General features: G+C 36.0%; 1 protein-coding gene across 1 annotated transcript in view; it reads left to right on the forward strand.

The window, feature by feature from the left end:
- The window catches only part of Klhl15 (kelch like family member 15), a 37,063-nt gene extending 23,031 nt beyond the window's left edge, over positions 1-14,032 (forward strand). Inside the window, exon 3 of the mRNA XM_047535063.1 lies at positions 12,840-14,032. Within this exon, the coding sequence (XP_047391019.1) occupies positions 12,840-13,949 (1,110 nt within the window). The 3' untranslated portion in view covers positions 13,950-14,032. The remainder of the gene's footprint in view (positions 1-12,839) is intronic.
- The last annotated feature ends 7,274 nt before the right edge of the window (positions 14,033-21,306 follow it).

Genomic DNA, 21,306 nt, shown 5'->3' on the forward strand with positions numbered 1-21,306 from the left:
GGATGTAAATTACCTCAGCTTTTTTTTTTGGTTGTTGTTGTGGTGCTGGGAATTGAAGGGCTTTACCACTGAACTACATCCCCAGCCCTCAATAATTTTTGTATTGGTTATGGTTGAAATACTGTCTTGGATATATGGAGTTAAATATATTGTTTAAATCAGTTTTACCATTTTATTTATTTTTTTTGTACTGGGGATAGAACCCAGGGGCACTCTACCACTGAGCTACATCCCCAGCCCTTATTTTCATTTTGAGACAGGATCTTGCTAAATTCCTGAGACTGGCCTCCAACTTTCGATCCTCTTGCCTCAGCTTCCTGAGTTGTTGGGATTAAAGGCATGCACCACCACATGTGGCTCACCATTTTACTTTCAAAATGTGGCTACTAGAAAATGTAAAACTATTTCTTTGGCTTGTGATTGTGGGTCAGATTATATTTGTCACAGTGCTACTGTAAAGCTTAAGGAAGTGAGTTGTTAGAATCCCTCTGAATATGCATCCAGTAAACAGCCTTTCTCACATACTTAATCCCTCTCCCAGATACCCAGACTTTGGAACTGTTATATACAGTATGATTCTTTGGAGTGATTGATGAAGATAATTGTTAATGAGTTCAGCGTCTCTTTGTCAGGGTCTTTTGACCCTGACCTCATGAAAATAAAAGCAATTTTACAATGCTTGAGAAAGGAACCTATGGAGATTTTAACTCTTCCTGTGGTAGTAACTATCAGATCTGAGTAGTGGCTTCTTAGAGAGGGGGATGGGCTATTCTGTATCTTTAAGGATATCTCTTCCTCACTGATTCCTAGAACCTGAATATTGCCCTCTAGCAGTGCTGAAATCTTTGGGTTTATTCTGTTGCAGTATCTTTCTTTGTATCTTTACTGGATTTCCCCCTCAGCTAAAAATACTTCCTTAACTTTCATACTGAATTCTCTGTGGGACCAGCACCAAAGAGGCCAAGGCTTGTAGATTTCCTTTTATTAGAGGTAGTGATTCTATTTATCTGAATGTTTCTCACACACACACAACACACACAGTTTTGTGTGTGGATGTGTACACACACACACACACATACATACATACATACATACATGCCAGGTTGTGTACAAAGTGCTGTACACATACATAGATTCTACACGTTATCCCTGTCTTGTAGATAGGAAAACAATCTCAAGTTAGGAATCTTATTCCAGAACAAGTAGCACTGTCACTGTCCAGACTGCAACTCAGGTCTGCTTGCTTCCCAGTCCAGGGACTTCCTGTTTCAGTTGATAGAGTAGGGAAAGAACCTTAAGGAGCAGAAAGCATGCTGTTAACCTGTGAGCCAGCCTGGGTAATTTTGAAGTTGTTATCCTTGTGAAAATTCTAATGTGTTTGCTTGAGCAACAACCTAAAAAGTTAAATAGTACTGAAAGAATATAAGGTGTGAAAGCATGATTCAGGGGTTTCTACTACATACTCAAAGAAATCTGAATTTTTTAAAAATATTTTTTTAATTGTCAATGGATCTTTTATTTTATTTATGTATATATGGTGCTAGTATCAAACCCAGGGCCTCACACATGCCAGGCAAGTACTCTACCACTGAGCCACAACTCCAACACAGAAATCTGAAAATTTAAGGAAGTTTCCCCCCTCCCCGTGTGTGTGTGTGTGTTACTGGGGATGGAATCCAGGGACTCATGTTAGGTAAGCATTTTACTACTAAACTATGTTCTCCAACTGGATCTTGCCCTTTTGACCTAGTAGTTTGATTTTTTTTTATTGGTGCATCATAATTATACCTCATATTAAGATTCATTATACCATATTTGTAGATGTGCATAATTTGATTAATCTGATTTTCTAGTACCTTCCCTTTCCTTCCCCTCCCCATCTCCCTGAATCGCTTACTTTACTCTGATCTCCCTTCTACTATTATTATTTTAATTAGTGCATTAGTAGTTTGAGTTCTTATGGTTTGTTTATATATCGTCGATTCCCACTTTCAAAACTAGACTGCAGTTATAGTGTTCACTTACACAAATATCCTGGCATGTATTTTTACTAGTTCTGTTGGTCTTTGCACCTTTTAATAAGGTAAGGCCTAATATTTGTCATTCTGAATTTCAGTGAATATTTAAATTGTTTGAACTATCTTCTTTTTGGTCTTTTGGCTTTTTTTTTTCTTGGTCCTGAGGATTGAACCCAGGCACGCTTTATCAGTGAGCTACATTCCCAGCCCTTCATATTGCTTGAGACGGGGTCTTGCTAAGTTGCTGAAGCTGTCCTCGAACTTTTGACCCTCCTGCCTCAACCTCCTGAGCTGATGTTATTATAGACATGCCTGTTGTTCTTAATCTCATGCTTGGGTGGTGTGATATTCTGATTAATTGAGGCACAACCCATGTGGTAAAGGGTAGATTGGTGAATGCTCCTCCAAAATCCCTTCACTGAGGCACTGGAACATGTTTTGACTAATCTTGCAGTTATCTGATATAAAATTTCTATCTAAAAACTAAACCATAAACTGCAGTGCTAGCATAGTTTAGACAAAAATTCTTGAAAAAAGTTTGTTTACATCTAATGACTTCAGCTAGAGCCAGGTAGATCTAGAGGATTAAGTAGAAATTTCCTTCTAACCCTCAGTTTTAGAAGCATATGAGAAACAAGTAGTGCTCTATTTGATAGTAAAAAGTGTTTAAGAAAAGAAAAATGTGAAATTTGATTAGAATTTCTGATATGCTGTTTTTTAAAAAGTTAAAATCATCTTCAGATATTAAACAGTATTTATGCAGTTTGAACTTGAAATTGCTTAAATTAACAATCAACTCACTTGCCCCTTGAAATGAAAGCACAGAGATGAGCAGGTTTTCTGTTGGAAATTAGGTCAATGGGTGAAGTATACTTTCTCAGTTAACTTAAATTTCTTTTTCTGCATCAGTCTCCTTTTTGCTGACCCTCCTCCCAGACCCCATAGATTTGGATGATTGTAATTAACACATATGCAGTTCTTCAAAAATCACCCAACTGTGTTTTTCTCCTCTGAAGTCTTCTGCATTTTATATGTAGATATAGAGTGCTGTTTTCTACCTTTGACTTGCATTCATTGCAGATTGTGGGTTCATAAAGAGTGCCAGAATCTAAGTGTTGACTGCTGTTAGGGCCCTGAGAAAGACAGTATCTTAGTGAATGTATTAAGAAGACAGGAACCTATTGAAAATGGGAGTTTAAAAATTCTTACATGCCAATTTTCTTTTAAGTAAGATGAAAACAAAAGCATAGGAGAATTGGAAATTAAAAGGGAAGATGTGGAATTGGAGACAGCTATGTTGACATGTAAAAGGAGAAACCCTTTGTAATTCCTTGTGGGGAAAAAGAAACCAAATGATAAGCAGAAAATGAATCAAAGGGGTAGGGGATTGAGCTGAGTTGTACAGTGTTTGTCTGGCATACGGGAGGCCCTGAGTTCATTTCCCAGCACCTAAAAAAATAAAAGGATCAGGTCAATCTGTAAATGACTGGAGAAAAGGATAGGCATCAGAAAGGAACAAGGTGAATATTTTAGATTTTAGGCTTTGAGGTTTTTAATTTTCAGATTTATTTTCTGGAAAATGCTACATGTATCATAAGTAAGCATTGCTCATCCAGAAGTTAGTTTTAGGAGTAAGCCTTTTATTTGGCTTTGCTCTACTTTAATTATAAATAAAATATTTAGTGGAGAGTGTTTCCATAAATAGGAAAAAGTTCCTCATAAGTTGTGAATCCTTGAATTTAGTTGTGCCGTCTATTAGCATGAGCAGATAGTAAAAAAATGGTCTTAAAGCTTTTTAAAAATGCATTTTTCCTACCTTTTAGGCTTGTATATTAGTTTATAACAGTGCTCTATTGTACATAAATTGGAAGGAAATTAGATTTTCTAAGCACATTTATTTTTGAATCAACTATTTTTTACTCTCTAGACAAGGTGAAGAAATGGAGAACTTATGAAATTGTGCTAGGACTCTGAATCTTGTTGAGGGGGGCCTTTTCCTTGCCCCATTTATCTTGGTCACTTTACTTTGGGAGTTTAATTTGGTACTTCAGACTCTTGCCAGCTTAGAGAGCAGAGTATGCATAAATTCTTATTAAAATTTGTTTTTACTATTTGGTATTCAACTGTGTAGTTGGCCCTATTCTGGGGTTTCTCCATCCACAGATTCAGCTATCCTAGGATTGAAAATATCCCCCCCCAAATTGCATTATTTTTTCTTGTCATTATTTCATAAGCAATAATAGTATAACAGATATTTACATAGCAATTTAGACGTGATTTAAAGCATATCAGAGCATTTGTGTAGGTTAAATGCAAATCCTATACCATTTTATATGAGATTTGCATCTGCAAAAGGTCCTGGAACCAGTCCCCCTCAGTTACCAAGGGATGACTATAATTATAGTATTATAAAAAGGATTTGCACTTAGCCTGGACTGATTTTTTTCATAGTCTTGTCCTGGTCATTAACTTGGTTTTTCAGGACAAAGGGATTAATTAAAAGCATTATGCACCTAGCTGTTTTAATGATGATTTTGTTTCACATGAATCAATATAAGCTTTCATTCTGAGCATGATATTTTTCCCTTGCAGTGCTGGGGATTGAACTCGGCCCCTTGCATGCTTGGCAAGAAGTCTGCCACTGAGCTATGTCCCCAGCTCCCCCAGCATGATTTTATAAATAAAGACTTCTTGTACCAAGGTAGTTTTACAATACAACAAATAAAGACTTTCAGATTTTACTGAGAATCAAAATTATATCAAATGTAGCTGTGGTTCCCAAAGATATGGTTTGTTTTTAGCATTAGAGCCCCATGATAGTAACTACTTTGTTTCTGGATATCTCTTTTGAAAAGATTGATCATTGTACAAAAAGGATGTAAAACTGATGACCAAGGCTCAGTCTTACACATGGTACCTTCTTATACTTGTCATTCTGAGAATTAAGCTAATGTTGTTTTGGATGCAGGAAGGGCCAGAAAGGTGTCTCTTCATGTACCTAACCTCTTTTTTTGGAGAAAATGCCTAAACCTGGAGTCTTGTCTAGGGTCACATAGTGACTTGATGATAGTGTCAAGCCTTAAACCAGGGATCTTAAATTTAGGTATTGTTTCCATCCCACCACTTCAACACATACACTAATAGATAAACTAAAAGGCATTTTATTTCTTTGGTTTAATATAAGAGTTTTGAACATTTAAAAAATAATTTCAGTGCTGGGTGTGTAGCTCAGTGGTAGAGCACTTGCCTAGCAGGTGTGAGACCAGTAGCTAGCTGGACATGGTGGCACATGTCTATAATCCCAGAGACTCAGGAGGCTAAGGCAGAAGGATTAGAAGTTTGAGACCAGCCTCAGCAACTTAGTGAGGACCTAAGCAACTTAGACCCTATCTCAAGAATTTTTTTAAAAAGCTAGGGATGTGGCTCAGGGGTTGAGAACCTGAGAACCCAAGTTAAATCCCTAGTCCCCCTGCCAAAAAAAAAAAAAACTGACATCTTAAATTGACTGGTTAGGGCCTGGGGGTGTGGCTCAGTGGTACAGCATTTACCTAACGTGTGCAGGATCCCAGGTTCAATCCCAGCACTGCAAAAAAAAAAAAAAAAAAAAATTACATAAAAAATTTACTGGTTAAAAGCCTAAAATAATTTCAGATTAGGCAGTTTTAGTAGATCTTTAGAACTACAGATTTTTAAATCAAATAAAAGTAAACTCTTTGGAAATGCCCCTTTTTATTTGTACTGAGAAGAGAACCCAGGGCCTTGAACATGCCAGGCAAGTGCTGTCCCACTGAAATACATTCCCAGCTCTGGATATGCCTATTTTATGTTGTAAGTTCCATCTTCATTCTTAAAAATTAAGGATGGTATATACAGGTTACCTTTAAAAACAGTATTTTAATATTTATTAATTATACTTAATATTTTGATATTTATTACAAGTGTTTAATAAATAGACTATATAATATTTTGGCAGTGAATGAAGAAACAGATTTTTTGCCCAGTAGACCTAGCTATTATATATTTACAGGTACCACATTCAAAATTAATCATTTCTCACTTTTCCTCCTTTGCTAACTATATGCATTTATATATGGATACAATTACATTAAACAAAAGAAGTGTAGAGGAGGGAATGGCCAATTTAAAATTTCAGAACGTTGTTTTTGAGTGGTAGTGTATACTTTCTAAAATTTGATATTCAGAATAAGACAAAATGTTTTTCATAATATGATTTTTTAAAATATCAAATCAAGAAAGCAATAATACTTCTAAGTTTTAAAACAAGATAGCTTTTTTATTCCTGCGAAGGAATGAAGAAGCTAATTTAGAACATGAAAGAAGTGTCATTCTTTCTGTTATCTTTCTTTTGAGGGTATCCAATATATAGGTAGTTAAACTTACATGTGGAATAAATGATGGGAGAAATGCTTTCTCCATGAAAAGATGAGCCACACATTTCTTTTCTTTAGGCTTTCTTTTTTAATTTTAAAAAGTTTGTTCTTTTTAGATACACATGAAGCAGACTATATCTGTAAATATTTTGGCCAGGATTATCAGAGGCATTAATTCCATTTCAATAATGAAGAAATTGGTTATATTTACTGTATTGTATGGTTTTAGAGGAAGATTGCAGCAATAAGTAGCTTTGGGAAAAGTGCAAGGCATATCTAGAACTAGCCTTGGCAGAGAGAGAAAGCTAAATAGGAGCTTCTTTAGTTGGAAGATCAGCTATCTCAAAAAGCATAACTTCTATTATGGGGGCTTAGAGGCAGAATAAATTGGATAAAGAAACGTAGCTTTGATTTGGACTTTAACATAGAGTTGGAGTGACTCTTGTAAACTCCTTGGAACCTTGGTTTTAAAGGAATATAATAGAATGAATTGGGAGAGGACAAAGAAATCAGAGGATTGAGTGTAATCAAAGACTAGAAAATGACTCCAAGAGCATTTAAGCTGGACCAGTTTGATGGGATCTGCTTGAGCCTGGGTTGGAAGGTAGAAGGCTGTGATGGGTCATCTAGCCTAGTCCTCTGTGAAACATTGGAATTCCTCTCCAACACTCCTGATAGGTGGTCACGCCTTGACTGCCTCCAGTGACAGGAGGCTTACTGACTCCGGAGGCCAGTAGTCCCTGATTTGGGAATATACAGGTACCTGTAACCTTTTTTCACTGATTACAAAAGTGTACCTGGGTATGGTCCCTGTTTTTTTTTTTTTAAACACCTAAGACTGACATATAAAATTGAAAAAGGGCAAGTCCCCAAGAACTCATTGGCAACTATATATTGTACACATATACATAACATTTTTTTCCTACATATGCTGCCAACTGTGTAAAACAGTTCGCTTTTTAATTTTTGAGAATATTATATGTGGTATTCTGCCGTTTTCTCATTTAACATTTTGAACATCTGTGTCAGTGCATATGGATTAACTTCAATCTTTTTAATGATCATATCTAGTATATACCAGAGTTCATCCAACTGATGATAGATAACATGAGTTAGTCTCAGTTTTTGTGCTCTGAAAATAAAGCCATGACCATCCATTATCTTGACAGTTCTAATTTCAGAGCTTTTTCTTATATTGACCTAAAATCTACCTCCTAACTTCCAATTGGTCCTGAAAACAGTTGCCATCTTTTTCCAGAGTCTTCTCTTGAATTGAAACCATCCTCATCTGTTTGAATATTCTCCCTTTGGATTCCTTCACTGTCTTCCAGATGTGGTTCACTTTGTCCATGTCTACTTTAAAGTGTATTGATGAAACTGAACACTATCATAGTTCTGGTTTTTACCTAAATGGAGAGGGTAGAATTGTCTCTTTTAATTCAGTCCATGAATTAAAGGCTGCCATATCATGTTGGTTCATATTGAGGAGAGTCCGTTAAAGTTTTACATTTGGAGTTTATGGATCTCCAGAGCATCTGATAAAAACACGGATTTTCTATCACCTCACCCTACCTCCCAAATGCATTAACACATAATCATTGCTGCAATTTCAGTTGGTTCATGGTTCCCTGGTGTTTCTCTTTTCTTTATGATTAGATTTTGTTGATTACTTTGCTGAAGTTAAAAACTCTCATCCTCTATCAGTGCTATCACATAATCAAAAATTAAACAGGAAATAGGGTTGGACTTGGCATTACCCAGTGAGTTGATATTGCTTCCTAGTGTGTAGTACTTTCTTCTTTTCAAGTGCTGTTTTTTAGTAATCCAGGATCCATCTCATACCAACGAGTCTGTAGTTGGGAAATCTGGGTTTTAGTCCTTTACTATTCTTCATGATTCCACACAGATTACAGAAAGTAATTAAGCAGCCTTATCTGTGATGCCTCTCAGGAGGTCAAATGACTTGAACTCAGTGTGAATCACTAGCTGGTGTTTCTTTTTTTCCTCAACCATCTTGGATTTAAGTTTCTTCTCAGTTATTGTATTTGATCTTCAAATGGGAGAGAATAAGACATTCTTGGTCAAGAATGGAAATAAAACAGGAGTGAGGGTGTTTCTTTGGGTCGGGGGGGTTTTCACTTTTTTTTGTCTTTTGACTTTAACCTCTAGAATGCCATTTAATCAGTATCTGGTACTCTAAAGTCACAATTCATCCTGAGACTTTAGCATCATTCACTATATTCTTACAGCTCCATTTCACTCTTCATAATGCTTATTTTATGTGCCTGTTTTTTTACCATCTGTTGTAAGAGGTTTTTTAACATCTGAATTCCAGAAAGCTCTCTGTGCAGCACATCAGATTTTTTATTTTCCCCCTTTCTTCCCTCATCAGTGTATTTTGCAATTATGCAGTCAGCATTATGCTTTTGAGAGCCTCCAAGCCTTCTTGAGCTTTCTTACAGTTTCTGATCTTGGAATTGATCCTAATTTTCCTTTGAAAAACTTGAAATCTGCCTATCCAATATGTGCATCTTTCTCCTTCCTTTCTTGATCTCCAAACAACATGGCTGCTTTATCTAAAATCTCCTACTTTTACATTACCAATTAGGTTTTACCAGTGAGGATTAGATCCAAAGTAACAGTTGCTCTCACTTCTCCTTTACTTTCTGAAAGGACTAACTATTCATACAGACCACAAGCATGTTATTTGATGCATTAAGCTGAGATGTCCCTTGGTCAGCAATAATGGAAAATAAGTTAATTTTTTTGTGTAATATCACATGACAGATTCCATACTAAATCCTTTCCATGAGGACTATCTCACTTGTCTCCTGTCACAAGATTAGGAGGCATGGGTGCTGTTATCCCAATAAAAATGGCTGAGGAAACAGGTTTAAGAATGTTCAATTAAATGCCTAAGATCACATAGCTTGTTTCATAGTTAGAAATTTACTAAATTGAATTCTTAACCCATTAAGTCCCAAGTTTTTGATTCTGCAAATATTTCAAGATTAAAATGGGTTGGAAATCATAATCTAGAGCTTATATATCTCAATATATTTTCATGTGTATTTTTTCAAATGCTGTAATACTTTGCCTATAACATTTCTCAAAAGAGCATAACTCTAAAAGTAATTATATTTATTTCAAAGTGACCCTAAGTGGTATTTTGTTGGTCAGTTTGTTTTTATAGGTGTTCACATCTGGGATGATAGGACAAAATGGTTTTAGTCACCATACTGGGCTTCTTGGCATGGTGCTTAATCACTATGCCAGGTAAGATTCTATTACTTGAAAACCTATGTAGCTCTCAGACCACTGACTGTATGCAGTAGGCATTTAAATACTTAATTTGAGGTTTATGAGTCTCATTGATTTCTAGAGTATTAACTTTTAGCTCCTACAGGTCAATAAGAAAAAGAAAAAAAAATGGGTAAGGCATACTTGTTAGCTGATTTCATAGAAGAAATTAATGGAAGAGGAAAATATGAAAAGATACTAATTCTTACAGTTTTTTGATGACTTTAGGAGAATCTTCCCCCTTTTTTTCTCTCCCAGTGTGGTGGATCAAACCCAAGGGTTGCACATGCTAGGCAAATGCTTTACCACTGAGTTATATTCCCAGCCCTTTTTGTCCCAATTTTTAAATGGCAAGAACTCTTCTGTTTATAAACATGATACATGGAAAACACAGTGAAAAATGTTTGTGAAGTTCTAGAGAGAATCACTCCTAACACAAGCAAACATACATAAAATTTTAATTAGGATAATACTTTTTTTAGAAACTGAATATACTACAAACATCATCCTGTGTTAATAAATAATCAGTGATATTATCCATAGTGACTGAGGAGTATTCCATTGTTTCTTTTTTTTTTTTTTCTTTTGTGATACTGGGGATTGAACCCAGGGGTACTCTACCTCATCCCTAGCCCTTTTTATTTATTTTTTATTCTAAGGCAGGATCTTGCTAAGTTGCTGAGGCTGGCCTCAAATCCTCCTGCTTCAGTCTCTTGAGTCGCTATGATTATAGTCATGTGCCACTGTGCCTGGCTTCCACTGTTACTCATAAGAGATTGAAGCCCAGTAAAACTTTGATTTTCACTTTAATTTTTTATATGTGAAGTAGAAGTAGTAAAGGATAAGGCCTCTGATCTTTCCCTTTTTCCTTTACTCTATTATTTGTCTTTTTGAAATTGCTTATTTACAGTTACTCATTATTTGCTGATTTCTTCCACAGTTGTTATTTTGCTAGGAATATTTGAACTGTGTGCCTAATCATTGTGATCCATATGTTCCTTTTTCTTAAAAACAGTTAATATTAGATTCCATTTTCTTTGAAAGGAGTCATTAGGTTCATTCATTGAGCATGTTAACTGTTTAATAAATGAGTATCATTTAAAGATTTTTCTAAAGAATAATGGAAGTTGTGCTATGACATACTAAAAACTATATGAGTTTTGGAGGAAAATTATCCTGGTTCAGGGTTCAGATCTATCTAGGTCTATCAATTTTAGTTATGTAAACAAGTTGGTCAAGTCATTTAGCATTCTAAGCCTTAAGTTTTCTTACCAGGAAAATAAAAATTGTTATTACTCTCTCACAGGAGAAATAATTTAATGTGAGATGCACATGTAAGCACCCATTGTAATTATAGCATTAGTTTTCTATCTTACATAGTTAGGCAGGAAGTTCTCAACCTTTTCTGAGCTAGTTTAGCAAAGCCCATGGAAAGATTCCCTCTCAAAGTAACAATTTTAAATGCATAAAATAAAATGCCTGAGATTACAAAATAACTCAGTTATATTGGATACTTTATCAAAATACTTAAACGTGGTACTTCATTTCAAATACTTTTTTGGACTTAGATGGGGAAGGAATGAATGGATGTATTAAAGGAAGAGGAAGAAAGGAAAGGGGAAGGGAGGGGAAAGGAAGGAGAGAAAGCTCATAAATATACATGCTTAGTATTGACTCCTGTGCTGTCATCTCAGATTTCCAATAGGCTTCTGGACATTTCCTTCTTGGCATCTCAAACCATCTTATCTTCCCTGTTTTCCTGTATTAATAATACTGCTTTGCCTATCATTTCAAGTCTGAATCCCCAAATCATATTCAAATCCTTGCTTTTTTTTTTTTGTGGTGCTGGGAATCAAACCCACGGCCTTGTGCTTGCTAGGCAAGCAATTTACCAACTGAGCTACCTCCCCAGCCCCAAATCCTTGCTTTTTACCCTATTCCTGTTTCAGTCATGGATATGTGTAGATTTGATCTCTACAATGTCTCATTTCTCCTATCCAAATTTAGTACCTTCTGACTGCCTTGTCATATTACAATATGTGATTTTTCTGTTGGTCCCCAACTTCCTACCTCTTTCACAAGGTATTCCTTGAGTGTTTGGGGTCAGTTTGGTGTGCTCTCTATATAAAATACTGCAACATTCATTCACAGGTTTGCTGTACAGTATCAGACCTATATTGACTCACTATATTAGTAAATTGGTATTAGTTTTCATTTTCACATACATATTCTAAGTTCTTTGAGGAAACAGGCCATATCTTATATCTTCCCCATACTACACTTAAAATGCTTCTTAAGATCTTGATAGTCATCATCACTAGGTAATTCCAACTCCAATAGCAAAAAAGATCTGTTCTTATCTACTGAATTACTACTGTAGGAGTTGTTAGTTGTTACCATACCAAATCTGTGTGTCACAAACCTGAGAATTTTGCACGTGTTTAAAATTTTCAATAACTTGCATGATTCCTCAAATCATTCAATCATGGTTATATTTTGGTGTTACCTATAGTTAAGAAAACTGCAGACATTGTTTCCTGTACTATGAAGCCCATATTTTTTTTCTATTTTTTTATTAAAATCTTTTTTATTTTTACAGACTGCATTTTGATTCATTGTACACAAATGGGGTACAACTTTTCATTTCTATGGTTGTACACAATGTAGATTCACACCATTCATGTAATCATACATATACATAGGGTAATGATGTCTGTTTCATTGTACTATCTTTCTGTCCCCCACCCCCTCCCACCCCATTTTCCTCTACATGATCCAAAGTTCTGAAGCCCATATTTGACCTCCTATCCCCTACTTAGTAGGCTAGGGCCTGACATATAATAGGTATTTAATCCATTTCGTTATGAATTGCCTTTTGCCTAGAAAAGAGCTTGTGCTTAAAAATAATTTGCTTACTTAAAAGCTTGGGAATGTACATAGATGATTACAAATATAAATTACAAAACAAGTATGATTTAAAAGCTTTGTAGAAAATAGAAAGTAGGTAACTTTTACCAGGAAAAGCAGCTTTAGTAAAGGAGCCTAAAATAAATCCTGATCATTTTAGTGAGCTTTGATATTTTGTTCACCACTTTTTCTTCTGGCTAAATTCTTTTACTTGTATTCTTAGGTTAAAACATCAGAATTTTATAGATATTCCCGACAGCTGCGCTATGAAGTTGACCAAGCATTGAATTACTTTCAGAACGTTCACCAGCAGCCTTTGTTAGATATGAAATCAAGCCGCATTCGTTCTGCCAAACCACAAACTACAGTATTCCGTGGAATGATTGGACATAGCATGGTTAACAGCAAAATACTTCTCTTAAAGAAACCAAGAGTCTGGTGGGAACTCGAGGGCCCACAAGTACCTCTACGGCCAGACTGCCTTGCTATCATCAATAACTTTGTTTTCTTGTTGGGTGGGGAAGAACTGGGCCCAGATGGCGAATTCCATGCTTCTTCCAAAGTGTTCAGGTATGACCCAAGACAAAACTCTTGGCTGCGGATGGCAGACATGTCTGTACCACGTTCAGAATTTGCAGTTGGTGTTATTGGGAAATTCATTTATGCTGTAGCAGGCAGAACCAGAGATGAGACTTTCTATTCAACAGAGAGATATGACATCACCAATGATAAGTGGGAATTTGTGGATCCTTATCCAGTTAATAAATATGGACATGAGGGGACAGTGCTCAATAACAAGTTGTTTATCACTGGAGGCATCACCTCATCTTCCACTTCTAAGCAAGTGTGTGTGTTTGACCCCAGTAAAGAAGGGACCATAGAACAGCGGACCAGGAGAACTCAAGTAGTTACCAACTGCTGGGAGAATAAGAGCAAGATGAATTATGCAAGATGCTTTCATAAGATGATTTCTTACAACGGCAAACTTTACGTCTTCGGTGGCGTCTGTGTGATCTTGAGGGCCTCTTTTGAATCTCAGGGCTGCCCTTCCACAGAAGTGTACAACCCAGAGACTGATCAGTGGACCATCTTGGCATCCATGCCAATTGGTAGAAGTGGCCATGGTGTGACTGTGTTAGACAAACAAATAATGGTTCTTGGAGGCCTTTGTTATAATGGTCATTACAGTGATTCCATTCTTACTTTTGATCCGGATGAAAACAAATGGAAGGAAGATGAGTACCCCAGGATGCCCTGCAAGCTCGATGGTTTACAAGTATGCAACCTGCATTTTCCGGACTATGTACTGGATGAGGTCAGACGTTGCAACTAATGACATCTTTCTCCCTTTAAAAAAAAAAAAAAGCAAACAAAGCGTTTGTGATAAAGTAGTTAATTAAAAAGCATAAAGAAAAACCTCACCAGTTTTACTATCAAAGCCATTGGTCTAATATCGTAAGAATTTTTCATTCTGTGCTAGCATTCTTGTTTTTTCTTTTCAGTGGCCTCAAACTCATGCAATAAGTTAATTCTAAGCGCTAGCTCTTGAAACTACTTCCAGAAGCAGTTCAATAGAATGCTCCACTTATCTGGAAAGTTGATTTTCTGCATTAAACATTTCTTTCAGATGTTAGCGTAGAAGTCGTGCATCTTCTAAGAGAAGACCTGATAAGTGTCACTGGATGTGATTTCAGTCCCTATCTCTATCTGAAACCTTTTTCAACATTAGTTTCACTGTATTTCAGTCTGTTATATGTTTTGGTTTTATTATTTAAAAGTTTAAAACTCTTGACCTTTTTGCATGGCTTTTTGCTGAAAATGCAAAATTATAAATTTTCTACAAAATTAACTTTTTATATTCAGAACACTATTTCTAAGCTGCCTTCTCTTATCTGCATTGTGTTAGTGAAAGCATATCCATACTCGCATACATGGTATAAATATATAAGGCACATCCCTTTTATGCGTGGTTAGGATTCTATATTTTTAAGCTAGTGCACTTGCACACACAGTCCGCCATACTTGTTGAATTTTAGATGTAATGTCTTTTCATGTATTAACATTTCTAGAAAGTTAAAATAACTGGAGTCCTCATTTGGTATCAAACTAGCCTATATCTTCAGTCCATACTGATTCAGTAATATTCAAACTCCTTATATTCCTGAAACATATGGATTTATGAAAACATTTTATATTTTCTTTTCAGAAGTAAACTTTAGTGTTCCTTATCGATATATCTTTTCTTTTTGAAATGTTTTTCTTTGCAGTCTGTTTAATGTTGCCTTGTTTTTAGTGAGAATCGGAGTGGTATATGACAAGCTCTGACCCTGCAGCGTGCAAGCACTTTTAAAGAGAATTTAGGTAATACCAGACTCCTAAATAAAGGCCCCTTAAAAGTAAGTGCAACTCCCATTCTTTACATTCATTAAGGCTGCTGCATCTGTTATTGAATGGAGGGTAGCAACTCTTAGAAAATTTGAGCTCAGTTTGACTTAGAGGCAAGAAAGAGAATAATAATGTTACTGGTTATATCTACCTGTTTATTTCATACAAAATATTCAGTGGCACTAGGGATGTCAGTCCTTGGCTTTTGTTTAATTACTGGAAGCTACTAGCATGAAGGATAGTGACCACAAAGTTCAGAATGGATCAAGAATAGCTGTTTGAAAGCATTTATAATAAATGTTTTAGCATTAGCTGCACCTTTCAATTCTTGAAATGCTAAGAAAGAGAGTGTAGTTGACAAAAATTAAGCAAGAGTAATCTGGAAGTGGATCATTCAGATTGATGCCATTTTCTTATGAGTAGTCTATATCTGATACAGACTAGGTCTACACTGGCAAAACTTGCCAGAACTTAGAATATTGGTGCAATATTGCAATGCCTTCTATATGGCTGCTGTTGTATAATTCTTCTAGTTTCACTTTTTTTTTTTTTTTTTTTTTTTTTTTTTTTTGCTGCTGCCACCATTGAACATAAAATGGAAGTGTGAAGTTGTGGAAATGTGAAGACTGTTTTTTTTTTTTTTTGTTGTTTCTATTTTTTTTGCAGTTCTCATTAGACATACTATGAAATAAATCCTGATTTTAAAACTCCAAATCTGGAGGCATTTGAGTTTAAGAAACAGTCAGGTATATAAGTAGCTTGTAAAAAAGAAAAACATTGGCGTAGGTTTCAGAAATCTAGGTAATAATAATGTTCTTTTGTATATGAGACTTAAATTTTCTTTAAGTGGTCCTTCATTTACTTAGTTTCTAAAAATTGATATCTTAGTTTCCCATGGAATGTGGGTAAAAGTCTTTTTCTACATTTTAAAAATAATTTTTAATTTACTTTTGAAAACTAGGAATTAGGTTAGCCATTTAATTTTTTCTAATACATTAGTTTGTTTAGAATTTTTATGCATGTTTTCTTGCTTTAAAGAAAATAACGTCTTCATTATTTTCCTCATCATTGATATCTTTCGTTGGAAAAGACCAAGAAAGAACCATCAGACAGGGTACCCATTTCAAAGGCTTTATACTGCAGTGGTGGTTCTCCTTAATTGCTTAGATATGACTTTATAGCCCTGTTTAGGATAACATCTGAGCAAACATTGAATATTCTTGGTCTTCCATTTTAAAGACAGAAGGCCAATGTCAAAAGTTCTTGTTTCATAAAATTCATGAAATCTTAACTTGAACTAACTCTGGGTTCAGCTTCACGTAAGTCATGTCTGACCTGATGTTAGCTGTAATCAGTTTTGAGCTTTAAGAATAGTTGCTATTGCTTGGGTTCTGAATGTATGAGAAAACTCTTCTGTTTATATGTGGTTCTAATTTAGGTTATTCTGAGTCCGTGATTAACTTACATTCCCTTTTAAATTTATGATTTAATTGCTGCAAGAGATTTATTTTTGTTATACTAAACTATGGAAAATTTTTTCATAGATTTTTTTTCAAGTTTATTTTTTGTGTGCTTCATTTGGAACCGTTTTTGTTTATATACATTGTATATGCTCAAAATAGACATTTAAAAAATTTGGTAAGAGATTTGAAAATTCTACAGTATAACTGTTATGATCTTTATACGTGTTATTTTCACTTTACATTTTTAAATGCCAGATTTCACAAAAATAACTGCATCTTAATTAGGACCATTCATTCTCTTCCATGTCTTTGACCTTCTCTTACATTTTGATTTTAAATAAAATCCTTGCACTACAGCCTTTTCATAAAATGCAAGATTCTCACATTGAAGGTTTTGTATTAGAAGAAATGCTACTGGTTTTTAAAAAGCAAAGCTTAATTAATAGAATGATTAGCTCTTCTTGAGACAGCTTTCTCTGTGTCCTCCTCATTACTCTGCCTGTGTGAGTGTTACTCGAATTGTGAAATACTGACTGAGCCCTTCACTTATCTTTTCTAAAGCAGCACCTTTGGACACCTCATTCTGGGAAGCCTGCTCGAGTCATAGTAAAGGACACACACATTTGTGTGGGGAGAAATGGTAAAAATGGAGAGTTTTGTCTTAATTACATGAAACTAAGCTTTAAAATATTTTATAACAAATTATTTGAGCTGCATAATCTAAACATGTCAAACGTTCAGTGGGACTATTTTTATATATGTATATGTGGGTGTAGGTCATAACATTTCAGTTTATAATATAAATTGTTATTTCAGTTTATAAGCTAGCTCTTTTGAGAATACATAATTTAAAGTTTTAGACTGAAGTAAAACAGCATAGATAATAGTGTAAATTAGATATAATTGAGGGCTATATGGCAGTAAAACTGCTAGTGCCAGTTTTCTTGTTTGCCTACTATACATTTTTGATTTTTTTGTATTCTGAACATTTTTAGAGACCATACATTTGTTCAATCGCATTTAGAGTCGGTTTGGGAATAAATATCTTCTAAAAAGAGATTTATCTTAAAAATTAAAGTCCTGAGAAATTAGTTTATTGAGAGTTTATAAAGTCAAATATTCAATAGGCATAGACTGGAATAGATAAATTCATGGAAATCATATCCTCTCAGTATACCAGTATAACTTCAATATTACACGAGTAACATTGAGAGAATGCCATCAGCTTTGTTCCCCCTTCAAATTCTTGAATTTTCTTTTTACATCTTTGGGAACAACTGCATTAAAAATTTTATTAATCAGTGTACCAGTAAGGATTAGGTGTTTGCTTTCCGAAGGAATGTTCCCGGCAGGTGATCAGAGAGGTTATTTTCTACCTAACTTATATGTGCCCTAAACCTCTTGGGCATCCTTTGTCTATAGAAAAATATTTTGACCTTTAGGTACATTTTGGGCCAGTAGTCAAATAATCCTAGGGCCAATATAAAAATCTTAGAATAATTTAAGGTTTGCCTTTTATACCTGTTTTGAAAGCCTTTACATTTTTGTCAGGTAATTTTTTCCCAAGCCGTGGATATAATCTATTCAAACATGTTTATGCTATCCATTCTGTTTTTAAATTGAAAAAAATGTTAAAAGTGTTTATGAAGAAAAGTTTAAATAAAATATTTTTAATCTTTAAAATATACTTCTTTATCTCTGATTATTTACTATCTTTATATAACCCTTCACATTCAGAGTCACTAATGACTTGATTAGTTATATACATTCTGTTTTCCTTCAACATGCCAAGGAAATGCCATGAAAATGTGGTTTCTACTAGTGCTTTTAGCCACAGATTTAAATGAGAGCATTAGAATGAAATTATTTATACTCTTATATGCAATGGAAATTTTACAGTGACGCCAAGTAATTAAAGTTCCACTAACAGAGTTTTGCAGTTTTTGCAGGATGGAAATGTAGAACTGAGAAAAAGCATTTTCAAGCCTCAAACCTTAGTTTGGTGATTTTTAGATTTCCTTAGCATTTTTGACTCGTTTTTTTAACTTTATTTTTTGGTACCAGGAATTGAACCCAGGGGCAGGCCTTTACCACTGAGCCAAATCCCCAGTTCTTTTTATTTCTTACTTTGTGACAGGGTCTTCCTAAGTTACCTAGAGCCTCGCTAAATTGCTGAGACTGGCTTTGAGCTTGCGATCCTCCTACCTCAGCTTCCTGAGTCGCTGGGATTACGAGGCATGTGCCACCATGCCCAGCTGACTCATTGTTCTTAAAGGTATTTCTTAAATCAGGGAATAGGCAGAAGTTTGAGGTATACACAGGCATGTGTGTGCCCTTTGAATGGACCAAGAAACCTCAGCGGGATTCTCAAGAACCTAAATGTTGGCTTCAGGCCACTGTTCTGATGTCTTTCTCCCTATCACTTCCTACACTCCATTTTGTGTTATGTGTTCACTTCCGGCCTCATACCACTTTCATTTCCCCTTCCCTTCCTGTCAAAATCCACTTACTTTTGCAAAACCCAACTCATGCGCTCCCCTCCACTCCTGAAACCTATAACCTCTTTTCTTCCATTGAATTAATTGCCTCTTCTATACTCATCACATTTGTAGCTCTTATTTCATTCATTTTGCATAGCAGTTGAGTATAATTCTTCATCCACAACCAGATCATAGTCTCCTTGGGTGTAAGGACCTTCTCTTCTTCCTTGTACCCTCATATCTAGCACAATACTTTGTTCATAGTAGACAGTGAGCAAAGTGTTTATGCAGCATATAATAGATTCCATATAAGAAAAATGCTGTAGGGAGAAATGCTTAGAAGAGGGAGAAATTAGTTTTCCAGGGTTCTTGTCTCTGCTCTCCTCTCCACTTAAACCCTACACAATCTCACCCACACCTATGACTTCACCTCTATAACTTTTATTCTGATACCTGTCAAATCTGCATCTCTCAGACCAGAGTTCTAGCCATATCCTGAATGTTTCTCACATGTTGCATTTCAAATCGAACAAATACAATTCTAAATACGTTATTCTTCCCCCAAAACTTGCCCCTTGTTCTATATTCTCTATATTATTATGACTCTACTATTGCCTATGTTTGTTCAAGTCAGAAACCTGGGAATGCCTCTCTTCTTCTTAATCCCATCATCTTAGTTCACCCAGCTCTATCACATTAACTTAAACTGCCCTGTCCTCTGTCCTCTCCATCCATACTTTCCTAGTTCAGGCCCTCTTTGTTTTTGTGGTGCTGAGGGTGGAACCCAGGCCTCCTGCATGCTAGGCAACCATCTACCACTGACCTACACTGCCAGCCTTCATTCTTGCTAGACTCCTGGAGATTTCTTCCTGGTCTCCTACTTCCATAATCCATTTTCTATACTGCTGCCAGGGGGAGTTTTTTGTTGTTTTTGTTTTATATCAGGGGTTGAAACCACAGGGATTGAACCCATGAGCACTTAACCACTGAGCCACATCCTCAGCCCTTTTTTTTTTTATTTTGAGACAGGCTCTCTAAATTGCTTCGGGCCTCGTTAAATTGCTGAGGCTGACTTAGAACTTGTGATCCTCCTGCCTCAGCCTCCTGAGTCACTGGGATTACAGACCCGCCTCAGAGGAAACTTTCAAAAGGTAGATCTGATCCTGAGATTCAACAGTCTTCAATAATCCCCCTTTACCCTGAGAATGAGATTCAGACTCCCTAGTGTGCCATACAAGGCTTTTCATGTTTTGCTCCCTTTGTACCTACTGAATCTTAAACCCCATGCTCTAGCTATGCAAGCTAAGTGGTGTTCCTGAAAAGACCATATTTTCTCAAGCCTCACTGCTTTTGTACCCACACTCCTCCACTTGCTCTCCTGGATCACCTTTTTTTGACCTTCAAGAACCAGCCTGGGTATCAAGACCTCAGTCAAGTCTTTAACTTCTCTTGATCTTACCATAGCTCCTGTGGATACCTAGACCTCATTTCCTCTGATATTTGATTATAACTGTATCCTCCATTCCACCCTTAACTGTACTCTGAGGGCAGATACTATCTTTTTATCTTTATCTTCCAAGAATTTGACTTAAAATGTCTGACTCGTGGTGAAGTCCTTAACAAAAATAGAACCCAGAAACTTGGAAGATTACCAATAAAATGCACCTGGTAAGGAGGGGGAGTTGTATTAGAAAGCTTGATTGTCTGCCAGAATTGACCTCCCTGAGGAATTTCCTGCCATTCATTTCCACTCCACTGTTCCTGTGTCTGGAAGGTTGATGCATATGGCTGTCACAGTTGTCAACAGATACTTCCCTTAACATCTCACTATTCTGATCCAGGCTGAAACATCAAGTGAAACAGACCAAAGGGTGTGTTTTTTTTCTTGGTACTAGGAATTGAACCCAGGGTCTCATGCATGCTCAGCAAGCACTTTCCCATTGAGCTACATCCCCAGCCCTGAGAGGGTGTTTTACACAATATTGATTCCATGAAATGCTCTGCAAGGGTGGGGAGATGTTTAGTGGTCACAATAATCTTGGGACACATTATAGACCATTGCACTTTCTTAGAGAATCTTAACACACCTTAGCATATTGAAGGCTCCGAGAAGTCTGTTTATTTTGATTTTCTTAGCTCAGTGTAAACCAAATATTTGACCACTGAGCTCTTTCTCATGAAATATAGATGATCCATGAACATTCTTGAAAAGAGTCATTCTACCATGGCCACAGGAAATGGCTGACTATTTGGAGTAGAGCACGGAGAACCTCATACCCCAGAGTGGCCAACATTGAAGATCACCTGAAGTCTCAGTTGGGACTGGGGCTAGCAATAGACTGGCAGACAAAGCAACCAGCCA

Source organism: Sciurus carolinensis, chromosome X (assembly GCF_902686445.1).
Source record: "Sciurus carolinensis chromosome X, mSciCar1.2, whole genome shotgun sequence".
In the NCBI taxonomy this organism is placed as follows: Eukaryota; Metazoa; Chordata; class Mammalia; order Rodentia; family Sciuridae; genus Sciurus; species Sciurus carolinensis.